The sequence below is a fragment of the Pristiophorus japonicus genome, chromosome 20 (genome assembly GCF_044704955.1).
Source record: "Pristiophorus japonicus isolate sPriJap1 chromosome 20, sPriJap1.hap1, whole genome shotgun sequence".
Classification (NCBI taxonomy): domain Eukaryota; kingdom Metazoa; phylum Chordata; class Chondrichthyes; family Pristiophoridae; genus Pristiophorus; species Pristiophorus japonicus.
In genome coordinates, this window is record NC_091996.1 from 18,223,967 (window position 1) to 18,242,759 (window position 18,793).

General features: G+C 42.6%; 1 protein-coding gene and 2 pseudogenes across 10 annotated transcripts in view; all 3 read right to left on the bottom strand.

Moving 5' to 3' along the window:
- Nucleotides 1-18,793, bottom strand: part of rapgef1b (Rap guanine nucleotide exchange factor (GEF) 1b) — a 203,660-nt gene that overhangs the window by 79,932 nt on the left and 104,935 nt on the right. For all 10 annotated transcript variants that reach the window (XR_011588156.1, XM_070863848.1, XM_070863841.1 and 7 more), the window contains exon 9: nt 16,885-17,385. Coding sequence is in view for 9 of the 10 variants with exons in the window: in XM_070863848.1 (XP_070719949.1) it covers nt 16,885-17,385 (501 nt within the window). In the remaining variant the exon portion in view is untranslated. The remainder of the gene's footprint in view (nt 1-16,884; nt 17,386-18,793) is intronic.
- Nucleotides 1,671-1,850, bottom strand: LOC139233273 (U2 spliceosomal RNA; annotated as a pseudogene).
- On the bottom strand, nt 1,941-2,120 carry LOC139233272 (U2 spliceosomal RNA; annotated as a pseudogene).

Consider the following 18,793-nt stretch of genomic DNA (forward strand, 5'->3'; position numbering starts at 1 on the left):
TTCCTGTAAGGATGTGGACTAAGTGTCTCCGCATAGTGGAATGATTTAACTTGAACTTAGTGTGCCTGAAAAGACAGCATTACAGGGAGAGTCTACTAGATCATAAAGGACTAACGCGGTACTATTATGCTCTGTCGTACCTGTACTGAACATTTTTTGAAGTACATTATGGTTGCAAAACACAGCAATAAATTTTTCACAGCTAGTCTTTGTCTTCAGTTACGATACAGGAAGAAGCAGTGTTCTGGGACAAGTATTCATTCAATAGGAATGTATACATGATTTTGCAATTAACCACATTTATATCATCTCAGTTCTATACAGATGGTGTCTACATCACATCCTATTCAGTTCCTGTGTAAAATGGCTGCAATGTTTCATTGTAAATAAAGACAAAGCTTCAAGCTGTTGCATATACCATTAAGTGAAGAAGATCAAATTCTCCATGTAATCTTATTTAGAACAGATGTTCATTGACAAAGTGCTTTTCGGTGATGACTGGAAAAATGAGAACAGCTGTTTCCGAATTCCAAACCCAGATCCACATTCCATCTGCAATACTGCTGTCTATTATCTTACAAATAGAGATATGGAGACTGAAGAAAAACCTAAAATGATCAAGACATACATACCTGTATACACTGCATCCATGCTTACTGTTTTGATTTTTCAATTACACATGGGGGAAGCTTTTCAATATTATATTAGTGGGTACGCAGAGATGACTGTCACGACAATTTAATACCGATTAATCTTTATCCAACTGGACAGCATTCTTCAGTAGCCTGGGGGGAAACCAGTGAAGAGGTTTGCTTTGCATCCATCAACTGTTGACCACTGGCCCTTATAGCCCAAAGTGAGGAGCCTTACCAACAGTATCTTAAAAGCAAGGAATGTCTAAAGTTTTGATTTGATTTTTTGAAGAGGGTGAAAATTTTTTTAAATTAAAATTCCTAGTACCGCAGCAAGGTTAGTAGAGATCCTGAACCTTTTGTTCACATACTAGCTGCCATACTTACAGCATTTTAGTAACCGCCAACTTACGATATCGGAAAACGAATTATGAAATAAAGGACATCAATAAGTGCGTGAATTATTGTACTGCCCATGACTTCTACCCACAGTCTAAAACATCCAGTATACATTTGTGACCTTTTATCGGTTGTACCTTCCTGCTATTGATACGCAATGAGATTTAGACGAATGTTATGTGTATGAAAGAACACCGTGCACAGCAACATTTATTTTAAATCAAAACTGTTGGATCCTGGAGAACTTTAACCCAGACTGCAATTTAAAACTTAGATTACAAAACCTTTTTTAAAAGATTCACTCTCAGGATATGGGCGTCGCTAGCAAGGCCAGTATTTATTCCTCATCCTGGATTGTCCGAGAAGGTGGTAAGTAAGCCACCTTCTTGAACCGCTGCAACCAATGTGACGGGACCTGTACTCTTTCCTCCTCCACCCCCCCCCACCCCCCCCCACCCACCACTGCCCCCCCCCCCCCGCCCCCCCCGCCACAGTGCTGTTAGGTAGGAGTTCCAGAGTTTTGACCCCACGATGATAAAGAAACACACTTTTTTTTTTTGGTTCATTCTTGTCAGATCAACTCCAGCGCCAAAGATCACTGTGCTATTTACACTTGATCTTAGCCAAAAGGCCGAGAGGGGAAGCTGCACCGTTCCTGGAAACACTGCAATACCAGGTCGGTGCGTGGAGTGGACAGGGCACGCCCCTGTTCCATCTCCCTGTTCCAAAAAACAATTTAATATTTGGTCCCCATAGGGGATATTAAACTGATAAGAACAGGTACTACACTTGATCTTAGCCAAGAAACACAAACTTTTTTTTTATATATCTAATTTCTTTCCAGATCAACTCAAACGCCAAAGATCACTTTGCGCCAATATATTTGATCTTAGCCAAAAGGCCGAGAGGCAAAGTTGCACCGTTCCTGGAAACACTGCAATACCAGGTCGGTGCATGGAGTGGACAGGGCATGCCCCTGATCCAGCTCCCTGTCCAAAAAACAATTTAATATCAGGTCCCCATAGGGGATATTAAACTGATAAGAACAGATACTACACTTGATCTTAGCCAAAAGGCCGAGTCATTTTTTTAAAAATCCAATTTCGTTCCAGATCAACTCTAACGCCAAAGATCACTTTGCGCCAATGTGTTTGATCTTAGGCCAAAAGGCCGAGAGGCGAAGTTGCACCGTTCCTGGAAATATTGCAATACCAGGTCGGTGCATGGAGTGGACGGGGCATGCCCCTGATCCAGCCAAAAGGCCGAGTCATGCCCAAGTCGGGATGGTATGTGACTTGGAGGGGAACCTGGAGGTAATGGGTGTTCCCAGGCACCTGCTGCCCTTGTCCTTTCTAGGTGGTGGTGGTCGCAGGTTAGGGAGGCGTTGCTGAATCCTTGGTGAGTTGCTGCAGTGCATCCTGTAGGTAGTACACACCGCAGCCACGGTGACAGAGGGAGTGGATGTTTAAGGTGTTGGATATGCTGCCGATCAGACGGAGGCATGGGGAGGGGGAAGGGGCTGAGGTAGTGAGCTTTTAACTTGCAATGTCAAGGGAACAGTCAATAGCTTCAGGGCAGGAGTAGAATTCCCACCAGAAATGAGCACTCATTCTCCTCAAATTGATTCGAACAATGGTTTATGGCTAACAGCACAGCAGGTGCCACGACTGGAAAGTGGTGCTACTGGATGCTTGCCTTGTTGGAGCGACAGGGGAATGAGGTGTACATAGGAATACAATTTAATGACTAAGACATAGCAGAGAGAGATTTATATTAATTCTCTCTTGGTGATGCCATGAGGGCTAGCCAACGTACCATGAAGAAATTTTTTTGGCAGCAGCAGGGTGTAGTGATAATGAGATAAAGGTGGCTCAATTGAGGGACTGACAGATTAGAGAATACATGAGGAAGATCGCTTTGGAGTGGTAACTGATACTTTGCAGGTGTCAAAACTAAAAAGGTGAGTGGAGTCACAAACAGGAACAGCTCTTTAATAATCTTTTTATACTGAATCTATACTGCTGATATACTGTCAGTTGGCACCAAAGCCATAATGATCCATTATTTGTAAGCTAGGAACAGCTATAACAATCAGCATTTTTAACAATGCAGATTCACTAGGAGGGTTCGGTGAAGGGGACACTTAGAGATGATTTTCATTGTAAAAGGAGATAAACCAATGTGTTTAAAATGTTTCGGGCCCTGGCTGCGCCCTATTTCTGTAACTTCAGCCAGCACTATAATCCTGCGAGAACTCAAGAATCAGCCCACTCCCGTCTCTTGTGTATTCCCCACTCCCTTTGCCCCACCACTGGCATCCGTGCCTTTAGCCGTATCAGCCCGACACTCTGGAATTTCCTCCCTAAACCTCTCCGCCTCGCCACCTCCCTCACTTCTTTTGACCCTCTTTAAAACCCACCTCTCTCCCTCCTAATATCTTCTCCTTTGACTCAGCATCCAACTAATTATACTTTTGTGAAGCATCTGGGACACTTTTTCTATGTTAAAGGTGCTACGTTTATTGTTGCTGAGTTCGTGGTGAGTCGGAGAGGCTCAGGAGTTCGTGGTGAGTCAGAGAGACTCGGGAGGTGCATCGGAGAGGCCTATAAAAAGGCCCAACACGTCGGAGAAGCTCGGGAGTTCGTGGTGAGTCGGAGTGGCTCGGGAGGTGCATCGGAGAGGCCTATAAAAAGGACCAATGTGTCGGAGAGGCCAGCTGGTGCAGCTGCAGCAGGGAGAGAAGACAAAAAAGTAGAAAGAAATCGAAAGGTGATGTCACAGCCAAAGGGGTTAGTTTTTCTTTTTCTTTTCTATGTCAGTAAGTAAAATCGAGTTTATCGAAGGGTTAAATCATGGCACGACAGCTCGGACACGTGTGATGCTCCTCCTGTTCTATGTGGGAAGTCAGGGACGCTTCCGGTGTCCCTGACGACTAAGTGTGCAGGAAGTGTATCCGCCTGCAGCTCCTGACGGACCGCATTGCGGCACTGGAGCTGCGGGTGGATTCACTCTGGAGCATCCGCGATGCTGAGAATGACGTGAATAGCGAATTGGTCTTACCGCAGGTTAAAGGTATACAGCCAGATAGGAGATGGGTGACCAACAGGAAGAGCAGTGCAAGGAAGGTAGTGCAGGGGTCCCCTGCGGTCATCCCCCTGCAAAACAGATACACCGCTTTGGGTACTGTTGAGGGGGGTGACTCATCAGGGGAGGGCAGCAGCAGCCAGGTTCATGGCACCTTGGGTGGCTGAGCTGCACAGGAGGGCAGGAAAAAGAGTGGGAGAGCAACAGTGATAGGGGATTCGATTGTAAGGGGAATAGATAGGCGTTTCTGCGGCCGCAACCGAGACTCTAGGATGGTATGTTGCCTCCCTGGTGCAAGGGTCAAGGATGTCTCGGAGCGGGTGCAGGACATTCTGAAAAGGGAGGGTGAACAGCCAGTTGTCGTGGTGCATATAGGTATCAAGGATATAGGTAAAAAATTGGATGAGGTCCTACGAGACGAATTTAGGGAGCTAGGAGCTAAATTAAAAAGTAGGACATCAAAAGTAGTAATCTCAGGATTGCTACAAGTGCCATGTGCGAGTCAAGAGTAGGAATCGCAGGATAGCTCAGATAAATACGTGGCTTGAGGAGTGATGCACAAGGGAGGGATTCAAAATCCTGGGACATTGGAACTGGTTCTGGGGGAGATGGGACCAGTACAAACCGGACAGTCTGCACCTGGGCAGGACCGGAACCAATGTCCTCGGGGGAGTGTTTGCGAGTGCTGTTGGGGAGGAGTTAAACTAACATGGCAGGGGGATGGGAACCTATGCAGGGAGACAGAGGGAAATAAAATGGAGGCAGAAGCAAAAGATAGAAAGGAGAATAGTAAAAGTGGAGGGCAGAGAAACCCAAGGCACAAAACAAAAAGGGCCACATTACAGCAAAATTCTAAAGGGGCAAAGGGTGTTAAAAAGACAAGCCTGAAGGTTCTGTGCCTCAATGCGAGAAGTATTCGGAATAAAGTGGACGAATTAACTGCGCAGATAGCAGTTAACGGATATGATGTAATTGGCATCACGGAGACATGGCTCCAGGGTGACCAAGGCTGGGAACTCAACATCCAGGGGTATTCAACATTCAGGAAGGATAGACAGAGAGGAAAAGGAGGCGGGGTGGCGTTGCTGGTTAAAGAGGAAATTAATACAATTGTAAGGAGGGACATTAGCTTGGATGATGTGGAATCAGTATGAGTGGAGCTGCGAAATGCCAAAGGGCAGAAAATGCTAGTGGGAGTTATGTACAGACCACCAAACAGTAGTAGTGAGGTTGGGGACAGCATCAAACAAGAAATAAGGGATGTGTGCAATAAAGGTACAGCAATTATCATGGACGACTTTAATCTACATATTGATTGGGCTAACCAAACTGATAGCAATGTGGTGGAGAAGGATTTCCTGGAGTGTATTAGGGATGGTTTTCCAGACCAATATGTCGAGGAATCAACTAGAGAGCTGGCCATCCAAGACTGTGATGTGTAATGTGTAATGAGAAGGGACTAATTAGCAATCTTGTTGTGCGAGGCTCCTTGGGGAAGAGAACCATAATACAGTAGAATTCTTTATTAAGATGGAGTGTGACAGTTAATTCGGAAACTAGGGTCCTGAACTTAAGGAAAGGTAACTTCGACGGTATGAGGCGTGAATTGGCTAGAATAGACTGGCAAAAGACACTTAAAGGGTTGACGGTGGATAAGCAATGGCAAACATTTAAAGATCACATGGATGAACTTCAGCAATTGTACATCAGTCTGGAGTAAAAATAAAACGGGGAAGGTGGCTCAACCGTGGCTAACAAGGGAAATGAAGGATAGTGTTAAAACCAAGGAAGAGGCATACAAATTGGCCAGAAAAAGCAACAAACCTGAGAACTGGGAGAAATTTAGAATTCAACAGAGTGAACTGGTTGGCAGACAGGAAGCAGAGAGTCGGGATAAATGGGTCCTTTTCAGAATGGCAGGCAGTGACTAGTGGAGTGCCGCAGGGCTCAGTGCTGGGACCCCAGCTCTTTACAATATACATTAACGATTTAGGTGAAGGAATTGAGTGTAATATCTCCAAGTTTGCAGATGACACTAAACTGGGTGGCGGTGTGAGCTGTGAGGAGGATGCTAAGAGGCTGCAGGGTGAACTGGACAGGTTAGGTGAGTGGGCAAATGCATGGCAGATGCAGTATAATGTGGATAAATGTGAGGTTATCCATTTTGGAGGCAAAAACACGAAGGCAGATTATCTGAATGGTGGAAGATTAGGGAAAGGGGAGGTGCAACGAGACCTGGGTTCATGGTTCATCAGTCACTGAAAGTTGGCATGCAGGTACAGCAGGCTGTGAAGGCGGCAAATGGTATGTTGACCTTCATAGCTAGGGGATTTGAGTATAGGAGCAGGGAGGTCTTACTGCAGTTGTACAGGACCTTGGTGAGGTCTCACCTGGAATATTATGTTCAGTTTTGGTCTCCCAATCTGAGGAAGGACCTTCTTGCTATTGAGGGAGTGCAGCGAAGGTTCACCAGACTGATTCCAGGGATGGCTGGAGTGACATATAAGAGACTGGATCAACTGGGCCTTTATTCGCTAGAGTTGAGAAGGATGAGAGGGGTTCTCAAAGAAACGTATAAGATTCTGACAGGACTGGCCAGGTTAGATGCAGGAAGAATGTTCCCGATGTTGGTGAAGTCCCGAACCAGGGGACATAGTCTTAGGATAAGGGGTAGGCCATTTAGGACTGAGATGAGGAGAAACTTCTTCACTCAGAGAGTTGTTAACCTGTGGAATTTCCTACTGCAGAGAGTTGTTGATGCCAGTTCATTGGATATATTCAAGAGGGAGTTAGATATGGCCCTTACAGCTAAAGAGATCAAGGGGTATGGCGAGAAAGCAGGAAAGGGGTACTGAGGGAATGATCAGCCATGATCTTATTGAATGGTGGTGCAGGCTCGAAGGGCCGAATGGCCTACTCCTGCACCTATTTTCTATGTTATCTTGTGAAACCACATATTCTTCATATTTTCTGAACATGGATTGATATCCCAATTATTGCAATTCTTTGTTTTTAAAGAGATGGTTTACAGTATAAACATTTTATATCCACTTTCAGCTGCATTGGAACCAATCCACAAAGATAGAAAGTGCACTATTAAAACAATTTTTTTTAAAGTTTTTTTTTCATTCAATTGTTAACTTACAAGATGAATTTGAACACAGTGCAAAGGCTCTGTGCTGCTGATTAAAGCTCACTCATGGCTTCATTACAAATGATTAAATCCTCAATTAAATAGTCTAAAAATGTCAGTAATTTATCTTAACATTTAAGTGACTGTCCAGTTAACTAACCTTACTAACATGAAAACCACAAGATCAACATTGGAAAATACCAGATACATAAATGTTGTCTTTCTAAAGTAAATCCAACTACCGCATGTAATCCTTTTGTGGTATAATTTTTAAAATCTAAAGCACATTATACTCCCATCAGCCACCAGCTGAGCTCCAGGGAACGGAAAAGTTCCGGCCTTGGTGGAGAATGAAATGTGCTGCAGTTGTGGTTTTATTCTGCTTTACTGGGTAAACCATCGGGGAGATGACATCATTGCCCAGAAACAGATCGTGCTTCAGAGTTCACATCCTCTGCTGTGTGGTCAAGTCAGGTTTTCACAGACCTCTTTATATTATGCTCTCAACCTCTGATCAGTGATAATTCACTGGTATAAATCTATAGATAGTGCTTTTTTTTTAAATCTGGAATGTTGACGATATAGCTCTCTCTCAGTTCTTTCTTTAAGATGCTGCTTAAAACCTACCTTTTGGACCAAATGTTTGGCCACTTGTCTCAATGGCTCAGTATTATTGTCCAATTATGCTCCTGGGAACATTTTTCTGTGGTAAAAGTGAGATACACATACGCAGATCTTTAATCTCCTTGAAGCGCTCTACGCGGAGCTTCGACATGGCAAGAGAGCCCCAGGTGGATAGAGGAGACGCTTCAAGGACACCCTCAAAGCCTCCTTGATAAAGTGCAACATTTCCTGGAATCCCAGGCCCATGACCACCCAAAATGGAGGAAGAGCATCCGGGAAGACGCTGAGCACCGAGTCCCATCGCCGAGGACAAGCGCAGGCAGCGGAAGGAGCGTGCGTCGACCCTGGCTTCCCATCCACCCTTTCCTTCAACCACAGTCTACCCCACCTGTGACAGAGACTGCAAGTCCTGCATTGGACTCAGTCACCGGAGAGCTCACCTTTAGAGTGGAAGCAAGTCATCCTTGACTCCGACGGACTGCCTATGATGATAATGATGAAGAATTTGTCCAATTAGGACTGCAGGATTTCTATACCAAAATAAAGATAACTTCGGATTTACTCAGATTATAAAAACTGAATTGAAGATATGGTGACTGCTAAATACAATCTACTTCATCCAAGTAATTTGAATGACAAAACAATGCTCTGTAAACACATCCACTATTTCCTCCATTTAATTTCTCTGGTCAGAGCATACTAAACCCCCCTAAATCATCTTGAAACAGCATCTACCCTCCCCTACTAATTGTGGATTCATTTCCTCAGATACTCATTTAGACAATTTAATGATGATCCTTGAAAGCATCATGTAAAAACAAAGAGCAGTTACTATCATTCAGGTTCATCAGGTAAAACCCAAAACAAAAAGACTAGAGTCTCAATTAAGCTCATCCATAGAATCTGGCAAAGATTTGTGAAGTCACTCTTAAATGGCTATCAGAGGTCATTTTAGCATGGAACGTAGAAGGCAAGAATTATCACATCCAATTCTTCCCACACATGAGAATGTGTTAAATCAACATGGAGTTTATTTCACTGAATCACATTCGTGGGGTCACGAACCATTACATTGCCATCCTCCAGTCACGAGGTTGGGACAAATTGGACCAATAAATTCTCCACGTCCTTGATTAATACTACTTCATTGTTGGCTGGCAGGGATTCAACTCAAGCTTGTGTTACTTTTCACTTCTCCCTCAGCCCCAAAATGAAACTCACTTCAGTGAAGTAAGCAATTTTCTCAGTGACTGATATTAATCAACCATCTTCCTCAATCATTCTTCCCCCATTTTTCCAGCTTCTCACACTTTTTCGTTGTTGTTTCATAATCAGCTTTCAAAATTCAAAGGAAGTGGAGGACTCTTACTCTTTAACTTGAAATATGTTCCCCCGAGTTTGGGCTAATTATGAATCTCACCAGACATCTGCTCGTGCTTTCTCCAACAGGGGTCACTGGAAAGCAACCAGGAATGACAACTATGGCCTCAGAGGTAAATTGTGAGACCACAACTGATATCAATTCAGCATAGGCTAGGAATTGAATCCAGAACATCCTGGGCAGCAGCTTAATGCTACACCATTAAGCGCCATCGTGGAACTACTCCTTTTTTCACCTTCCGAAGAATTTGATGTGTGATCACTTGCTTCCCTATTAACTGGAATAGCTAGTGCACTAATGCAAATTACTGAAATCTTTGAAACAAAAGTGTCACTGATGTTAACACAAATACTTTATACATCTATAATGGAAGCACACAAGTACTAGTTTATACGATAAAAAGGAATTTTCTTGAAATAATTTACCAAAATTCATAATGGCTAAGTGGCAACTAAGATGTTATCAAGGGATCAAAATACTGTGCCCTTTAAAGATAATGTCAAACCAAACTCATTTAATTCTTTTCCCACAAATTAGCCTACATTTATGGATAACGGTAGACTAGTTAACATTTATTCTGTCATTATTATTTATATTGGATTAGACAAAATTGATGTCATTTGCTGTCAAGAAATTGACAAAAGACTAGATGGTTGTACAGCACAGTTCTTTGCTCAATGGGAGATTATAGCTCATTTACTACACATTTGTAACTACATAGAAACATAGAAAATAGGTGGAGTAGGCCATTCAGCCCTTCGAGCCGGTACCACCATTCAATATCATGGCTGATCATGCAACTTCAGTACCCCATTCCTGCTTTCTCTCCATACCCCGATCCCTTTAGCCCTAACTCCCTTTTGAATATATCTAACGGACTGGCCTCAACAACTTTCCATGGTAGAGAATTCCACAGGTTCACAATTCTCAGTGAAGAAGTTTCTCCTCATCTCGGTCCTAAATGGCTTAACCCCTTATCCTTATCCTGGTTCTGGACTTCCCCAACATCAGGAACATTCTTCGTGCATCTAACCTGTCCAATCCCGTCAGAATTTTATATGCTTCTATGAGATCCCCTCTCATTCCTCTAAATTCCAGTGAGTATAAGCCTAGTCGATCCAGTCTTTCTTCCTATGTCAGTCCTGCCATCCCAGGAATCAGTCTGATGAACCTTCGTAGCACTCCCTCAATAGCAAGAATGTCCTTCCTCAGATTAGGAGGCCAAAACTGCACACAATACTCAAGGTGTGGTCTCACCAAGGCCGTGTACAACTGCAGTAAGACCTCCCTGCTCCTACTTTCAAATCCTCTCGCTATGAAGGCCAACATACCATTTGCTTTCTTTACTGCCTACTTTCAATGACTGATGTACCATGACACCCAGGTCTCATTGCACCTTCCCTTTTACTAATCTGTCACCATTCAGATAATAATCTGCCTTCCTGTTTTTGCCACCAAAGTGGATAACCTCACATTTAATCACATTATATTGCATCTGCCATGCATTTGCCCACTCACCGAACCTGCTCAAGTCACCCTGCAACCTCTTTGCATCATCTACACAGCTCACACTGCCATCCAGTTTAGTGTCATCTGCAAACCTGGAGATATTACATTCAATTCCTTTGTCTAAATCATTAATATATATTGTAAATAGCCGGGGTCCCAGCACTGAACCTTGCGGTACCCCACTAGTCACTGCCTGCCATTCTGAAAAGGACCCATTTATTCCCACTCTTTGCTGCCAGCCAGTTCTCTATCCACGTCAATACATTACCCCCAATACCATGTGCCTTAATTTTGCACACTAATCTCTTGTGTGGGTCCTTGGCAAAAGCCTTTTGAAAGACCAAGTACACCACATCCACTGATTCTCCCTTAACCACTCTACTAGTTACATCCTCAAAAAATTCTAGAAGATTTGTCAAGCATGATTTCCCTTTCATAAATCCATGCTGACTTGGACCGATCCTGTCACTGCTTTCCAAATGCGCTATTACATCTTTATTAACATGCAAGTCACGAAACAGAGAAAGGAGAATTGTGTTACATATACATGAGGGGTCAGAGAGGGAAATAGGATTCATCACCAATTTTGCAGATAGAATGATGAATTAAAGAACAAATTAGCACTAGGAATAATCAGTCTACACAGGAATGATTAAGATGATTTTCAGTTTGCAATAGGACAATGTGTCAATAGCACAGTAACACTCTGTTAGGATGTGGTCTTCTCAGAGAAACATGCAAAATGAACCATCAAATCTGATCAACCTTGCCTTCCTTACTATGATAGTGTGAGGAATTTGACTGAAGTTCCAGGTGCGAGCTGAGGTTACTTTTACATTGCATGAAGACCCAGGCTAGTGACAACCGGTCCCTACACACGGATGCCATGCAGTTGGCTGCAGCTCAAAAGTAAACTCACAAGGAATCGCAAAGGATGGCAGCCAAAAAGACCAGCTGCACAAAACTCATGCCAGTGGCATCAGCTTCCGACGTGCTGAAGAGTGTGTGACAACAAAATGAAATGCCAGTGCATGAAAATGGCATTAAAAGCGCGAGAACACTTACAAAAAGCTTTTATTTTTAAAGTAGCAATGAAGACAGCATAGGATCACAGAATGATACAGCGCAGAGGGAGGCAATTCGGCCCATCATGCCTGTGCCAGCTCTTTGGTAGAGCTGTCCAATAGAATCTATGATTCCATGAAGAAAGCAAGACAGTGCAGCATGTTGGAGCTCCAACACGCTATGCCTTTCAGCGACAGGACATTGATATATGCCAATGATCTTTCATACACTAAGTCGCAAACGGCTGGACTTGTCTGCACAGAAAAGGGTAGACTTTACTCAAGTCATTTCTCCCCACGCCCTAGTGGTGATTTCAGAATACTGATGGGCCTGGGAAAAGGTCCCCTGCCTCAGCTCTTTTGGCTGATGGTTCGTGTGTGGCACAGGGCGACCCAAGTCACAAAAAGTGGAAAAATCAAACTCAATAAAGGAATGAAAGGGACAATGGATTTCTGAAAGTTTCTTTTATCAGAAGCTCACACAACAAGATCAAATTTGACTGGATAGAAATTATATTTACAAAGCAGCTAATCACATCCGCAGGATGCCTCCAGTGCTTGCCTCATAACCAATGATTATGGCTAATGATTACTTGTGAAGTGCAGTCAGTTATGTAGCCAAAATCAGCAGTCAATTTCCATATAGTAAGCTCCTACAAACTGTAAAGGAGATCAATTTTTGATGGTATTCGAGGGAGCAAGATTGGCCAGGTGACCAGGAGAACTCCCTACTCTTTTTCAAACAGTGTTATGGAAATCACCAGGAATGTTTGGGCCTCGTACTAACATGTCATCCAAAAGATAGCATTCGCTGACAATGCAGCAATGTCTCAGTGCTTCACTGAATTGTCAGCCTAGATAAAGTGTAAAAAACTGTAGCTACAGTATTAAGCAGCAAAAACTACTTTGAGCATTTTGCCAGCAGGAACAGCAGAGGTTGCTCAACATTTGAAGAGCACATTGTGCGCCTCAGGCTACGATTTAGCACTAATTTCATCCTGGACCATAGATCTGCATCAGCACTTGCATGGTTTGAAATGTTTGGTTTCATCATCAATAACAGTTCTCTTCAAATCAAACTGTTGCAAATTATGATTATCATTTATTCTAGACTTTCTAAATCGTCTAATGTGTCAGATAAATGGCTATTTTCCATGGTTGAAATAAGAGCCAATATTAAACTAATAAGACTGATCTAATGTCATCAGTGCCCATTATAGTATTAACTCAAAGCATAATTTTAAATGAAACATTTTAAACACAAATTATCTTTGCCTTGTAATCCCTATTTTCGTTCCCATTCTTGCTTTTAAAAAAACATTGCATTACTTCTCATCCCTCATCTAATTTAACCTCTCATATTTCCTATTTTTCACCCAGAAGAGATAAACTTCAATACTTTTTTCCCAATTCCATCACCTATTCAGAGGTGGGGAAAATGTTTCAAAAACAGGATTTTCACTGGCCGATGGCTAATTTAACGGTCATTTTATGAACAGTCCAGATTTTGAACATCAGCAAGGTCACATCACTGACATGCCCAAGTCAGTATCTTGACCTCAAAACAGGAAGAAGCTCTGCTAACAACTAAATTTGGTGGCAACCCCAATGCCTGATAGATTTTGGAGTAAATCTGCAGTGGAGGGGGTAGAAATTTGTATTTCAGCATAATGTGCATTGAGATCATCCAAGACTGCTAATACTGGCTTAAAGGAGTTAAAACCGGGCTCTGTAAGAGAAATGAACATCAGCAGGGGTGGCCGTTAAACCAGCATGCTTCAGCAATCGTGTAATTACAACTTTGTTCATTCCTCTCTCTCATGCAATCGCGTTTAGTATCTCACCCCCACCCCACCCACCCCCATTGAGCTCGTCAAATATTTACTGTTTATAGTCAATTTTAAGAAAAGCTGTTAAGGTTAACCACATTTCTCTAACTATTTCTTTTAAGCATGGGACACTTCACATTAGATTTGGAACAGCTTCAAATTTTAAATAGCAAAACGTTCAGGATCCTTGCCTTCTGTGAACTCCAATTGCAAACTTCATCTGACACTAGTCACCACTTTGCTGCAGCTTTCATTCACCCAACAGCCATAACTTCATCCTCAACACTAACCATGCAGGGGCTCAAAGCTTGACTAAAGAATACAAAGTCTAAAATCATTTATTTGATACAGCCTTCATTTAAACATTGATTGGTATATTCGAAATACAACCTGCACACAGTAATACATTTTTTGTGGAGTGCCTAAAGGTGTGTTGAGTCAGGGGAATCACATGTATTTCATGGAAATGCCCCAAGTCGATACCTACCTTCACAAGATTTTAAGCAGACAACTTTAAAATCAAACCCATGGGGTTGCTGCAAAGGGATGTTTTGACTCAAACCTTTACAATGAGCTTGCTTCTTTTCCCACTTGTTTAATTAGCTGCTTTCCATTTGGGGAATAGACTCGGAACAATTGGGAGCTGGCTTCATATCTCTCAATCGGATTGGATGTTATGACTGCAGGTGAGGTCATTGGATTATTTAATTATCAGTGGGTGAACACAAGAGCCAAGGACCTCATCTCAATGAGGGAGTGGAGGCGCTCTAGGAAAGCCGAGAGCCTGAACCCACCCCGATCTGAGGAATATGCCTCAAGTTAGCATTTTTAAACAGTTAACAGATTTGTTAAACTAAGTGTCTTCCTTAAGAGCTCAATATCAGGAAAGGAATGGGTTAAAGTGATTTACAAAAAGGGTGCCCTCAACTAAAATCAAAATGATCGTTTATTGAAAATGTCTGAAATCCTGCTACTAATGTATGTCCACCCAAGATATTCAAGAAATGTTAGTAGTGAGTACTGGGGAAAAGAAAATAGAGCTTATTCACCAACAGCTTATGAGGAGATTATCATTTCTGCTGGAATTCAACTTTGAGAGGAGCTTATGTAATTGCTAAAGCCACTATTTATTGTTGATTAAATGCATCCATCATACTGTATGGCATTAGGTCTGACCCAAGATGTACTTGTGGGTCCTCAGAATGGATGTTCGAACATAACATGGGCACCACTTTTCATCTAAATTGTGACACAAACTCTACAATGAAAGGCAGACTGTTGGTTAGAAAGTTTAGTACATGGATGTTCAAAAACTCTCCTTGTGCAAGATATATAATTACAATATTAATAATGATTTATAAATCTGGGATGGGAGTTATGGGAAAGTGTTATTTCAGTCACCAAGCCTCAATACTCTAATTCTTTTTAGAGACCCTCTGCCTTACTACCTTCCTTCCACCTTCAAAAATGTGCTCAAAACCTACCTCTTCAATTGTGCCTTCAATTGGCTCTCTTAACTCTCTCCCAACTCCTGCTCATTTGTAAATGTGTCATTTATACATCTCAGAATAAGGGGTCAGCCATTTAGGACTGAGATGAGGAGAAATTTCTTCACTCAGAGGGTGGTGAATCTTTGGAATTCTCTACCCCAGAGGGCTGTGGAGGCTCAGTCTTTGAATATATTCAAGACAGAGATCAACAGATTTTTGGATTTTTAAGCGAATCGAGGGTTATGGGGATGGAGCAGGAAAGTGGAGTTGAGACAGATCAGCCATGATCTCACTGAATGGCGGAGCAGGCTCGAGGAGCCAAATGGTCTATTCCTGCTCCTAATTCCTATAATACAATGCAATATGCACTGCTCTTTGTTAGCTATTTTTAATAAATTATGTAAACCGTTCAACAAATTTATAAAGCTTCTGCACAGCCCAGAATTCTGGAACAACCTGAACTGGCAGCTGCAAGTTTCCACCTTTTCTGTGCCACACACGAAAAGCTCACTGCAAGTTCTTCCTGTAGCCTCCGAAGACAAACCTCGACTGCTCTGCATGTTACTGTAGCAATGAAATGGAAGCATGCTGGAATTAAAAAGTGACCACGATAGAAGTAATCTTTCCTACTTTCTTCGACTGGAGTGAATTAGGAATTGTGACAGCAAAGCAGCGACTGAGCACCCCTGCACTCTCGGATTCTCTTCCTAACTCGTGTGGGAATTATAAAGATACTCCATCAATGGGAAAGAAAAGCACTGATCGCTCAGCTTATTATATGATCTCATTTTAGAATTAAAAAAAAAAAATCAGGCGGAACAAGCTCTGCAGATTTGTTCCGAGAATCAGCAACTTCCCTATTCTCGCAGCGGAACAGAAAAGATGCCCAGATAGTCGAGCGTTTTTGTTAAATATACAGACTCCTTTTAGAAAGGCAAACAATGGATAAATTGTGCAGAAAACCACTATGTCGCAACCTTGGAATGCATTTGAGAAATTCAGATAGAGATCTGTGACAACTGTGCATCAGCGGTTTATAAAATCGGAGCGTGGGCTTTACCCTTGAATACACTCCCAAGACACACTTTACGCAGACAATCGTCAGGATATTGTTTTCATCTTATGAATTTTCCAGTCGAAACGCCACCATTAACTAAACCAACATTTTCACTGCTGCAGCCAACTGTAGCGATCGTGGTAATTTACCAGTCGGACTTCAGTCATGTGGCAGCAATCTTTAAATACAAGATGCTGCTATGCCAAGGCGAGCTGTAATAATACAAGCCAACAGGAAGCATTTAACTATTACAATATTCCTATTTAGATATAAAGTATTTCCATTCAATGGCATCACCAAGATTTCAGTAAAGATGGGTTGAATTTTTCATACTCTGTGCACTTGAACAGTGAAAAAACACCCAACTGTACAATTATAGACTTGATGCTTCCAAATGTGGCTCATGTTTGGAAATAGTATTGCGAGCTTTTTAAATACTCGGTTGTACATCTGTCAGTGCGAGCAACTTTGAGGTGATGAGTACAAGAGAATCACACAGGGTGCACATCACACATTAAAGCATGTTGCTGCTAAAGACTGATGATAGCACGGTCACTCTTGGGAAGCACTGAACCCAAAAGTATAGGATAATACTAATTGTATATCACACATTCAATACAGCATAATACTTTATAAAATTTTATGTTTTAATGAAAAAAAATATACAGAGGTGAATACTCACTGTGTCTGCTCTTTTTCTCAGGGAGTGGAGGTGGTTTCTCTGGAACATCTGCCAATTCTGAAACATCAATGTCCTGGAATCCAACTAGAATCCCTTGCTGCCTTGGTGACACTGCAGCAAATGGAGGGTACTGAACTGCTGGTACAGCAGAATTCTGAATTTCCTCCTCAGAGATATTATCGTACTGTGATGGAAACCTCTCGTACGAGACCCTAGATCCCGAACTATCGGACGTGACAGCACTCCGACGCTTCTTCTCTGGTAATGCGGGAGGCATTTGCATAGGTGGGACACCAGCCTGTGGCACCTGCCGCCAGTCAGGCACTGGTTGGGAAGTACAAAACTGCGAAGTAAATGTCTGCCCAGGAAGTGGTGAACTGGACTCTACTGCTGATTCTGGCAGTGGGCTAAGCATGCCTGAAGGGTGCTGAGGAATCTGATCAACAGCTGAAAGGTCCTGATGCAGGAAGTCATAATCGGGATCATAGCTTTCTGGATTATCTGCAAGGAAAACAAAAACAAAATCAATCTATAGGAGTGAGATGCACCCAGCCACTTTTAGCTCGGTAGCAGTTATTACTCCTCATGAGTAAATCATCGATTCAGCAACATTAATTAATAGAAAGTTTTGGTAGTTTATGCTGTAGAACCCCAGCATAGGTTACTCTTTCAAATCCCAGAGTTCCTCTCTGTCTTATTTGGAGATGGTTTTGTTTGTGCTTGGAAGGAAATAGGCACCTTAACTCAAAACGGAGAAAATGCAGACGTAGCTCATCGCACCCGAAGAGTGCCGACTTACTTGCTGACCAAATGTGGATCAACACTGGCCAAGAAAAAGCCCGAATCAACAGACTATTTTCAAACAAGTACTTGAACACCTCAATTGCTAGTCAGGGTGAATGTGTTAGTATTCCCATCAACTGTTGTGGTACCTCTGCGCTTATTTTATAATGCACCAGTTAATACACCATAGTGAGTGACACTGATGTATCTTGCATAGAAACAGGCCATTCGGCCCAACTGGTCTATGTTGGTATTTATGGTCCACACCAGCCTCCTCCCATTCTTACTTCATCCAAACCCCATCAGCTTATCCTTCTATTCCTTTCTCTCTCGTGTACTTATCTAGCTTCCCTTAAATGCATCTATGCTACTTGCCTCAACTACTTGAGGCCGATTATAGCAAGATCCACATTCTAACCACTCTCTGGGTAAAGAAGCTTCTCCTGAATTCCTTAGTGGATTTATTAGTGACTCACTTATATTTATGACCCCTAGTACTGCGTGCAGTTCTGGTCACCGCATTACTGGAAGGACGAGATTGCAGTGGAGAGGGTACAGAGGAGATTTACAATGATGTTGCCAGGAGTGGAGAATCTTAGCAAAGAGGACAGATTGGATAGACAGATTTAAACACAGGAGGCTGAGGGGAGACCTCATTGAGGTGTATAAAATTACGAGGGGCCTAGATAAAGTGGATAGAAAGGGCCTATTTCCCTTAGCAGGGGTCAACAACTAGGGGGGCGTAAATTTAAAGTAATTGGTAGAAGGTTCAGAGGGGATTCAAGGGGAAATTTCTTTACGCAAGTTGAGGCAAGTAGCATAGATGCATTTAAGGGAAGCTAGATAAGTACATGAGAGAGAAAGGAATAGAAGGATATGCTGATGGGGTTTAGATGAAGTAAAAGTGGGAACAGGGTTGCGGGGGTCTGGAACTCACTGCCTGAAAGGGTGGTAGAGGCAGAAACCCTCACCACATTTAAAAAGTACTTGGATGTGCACTTGAAGTGCCATAACCTGCAGGGTTACGGACCCAGAGCTGGAAAGTGGAATTAAGCTGGATAACCTCTTGTTGGCCGGCACAGATACGATGGGCCGAAATGGCCTCCTTCCATACTGTAAACTTTTA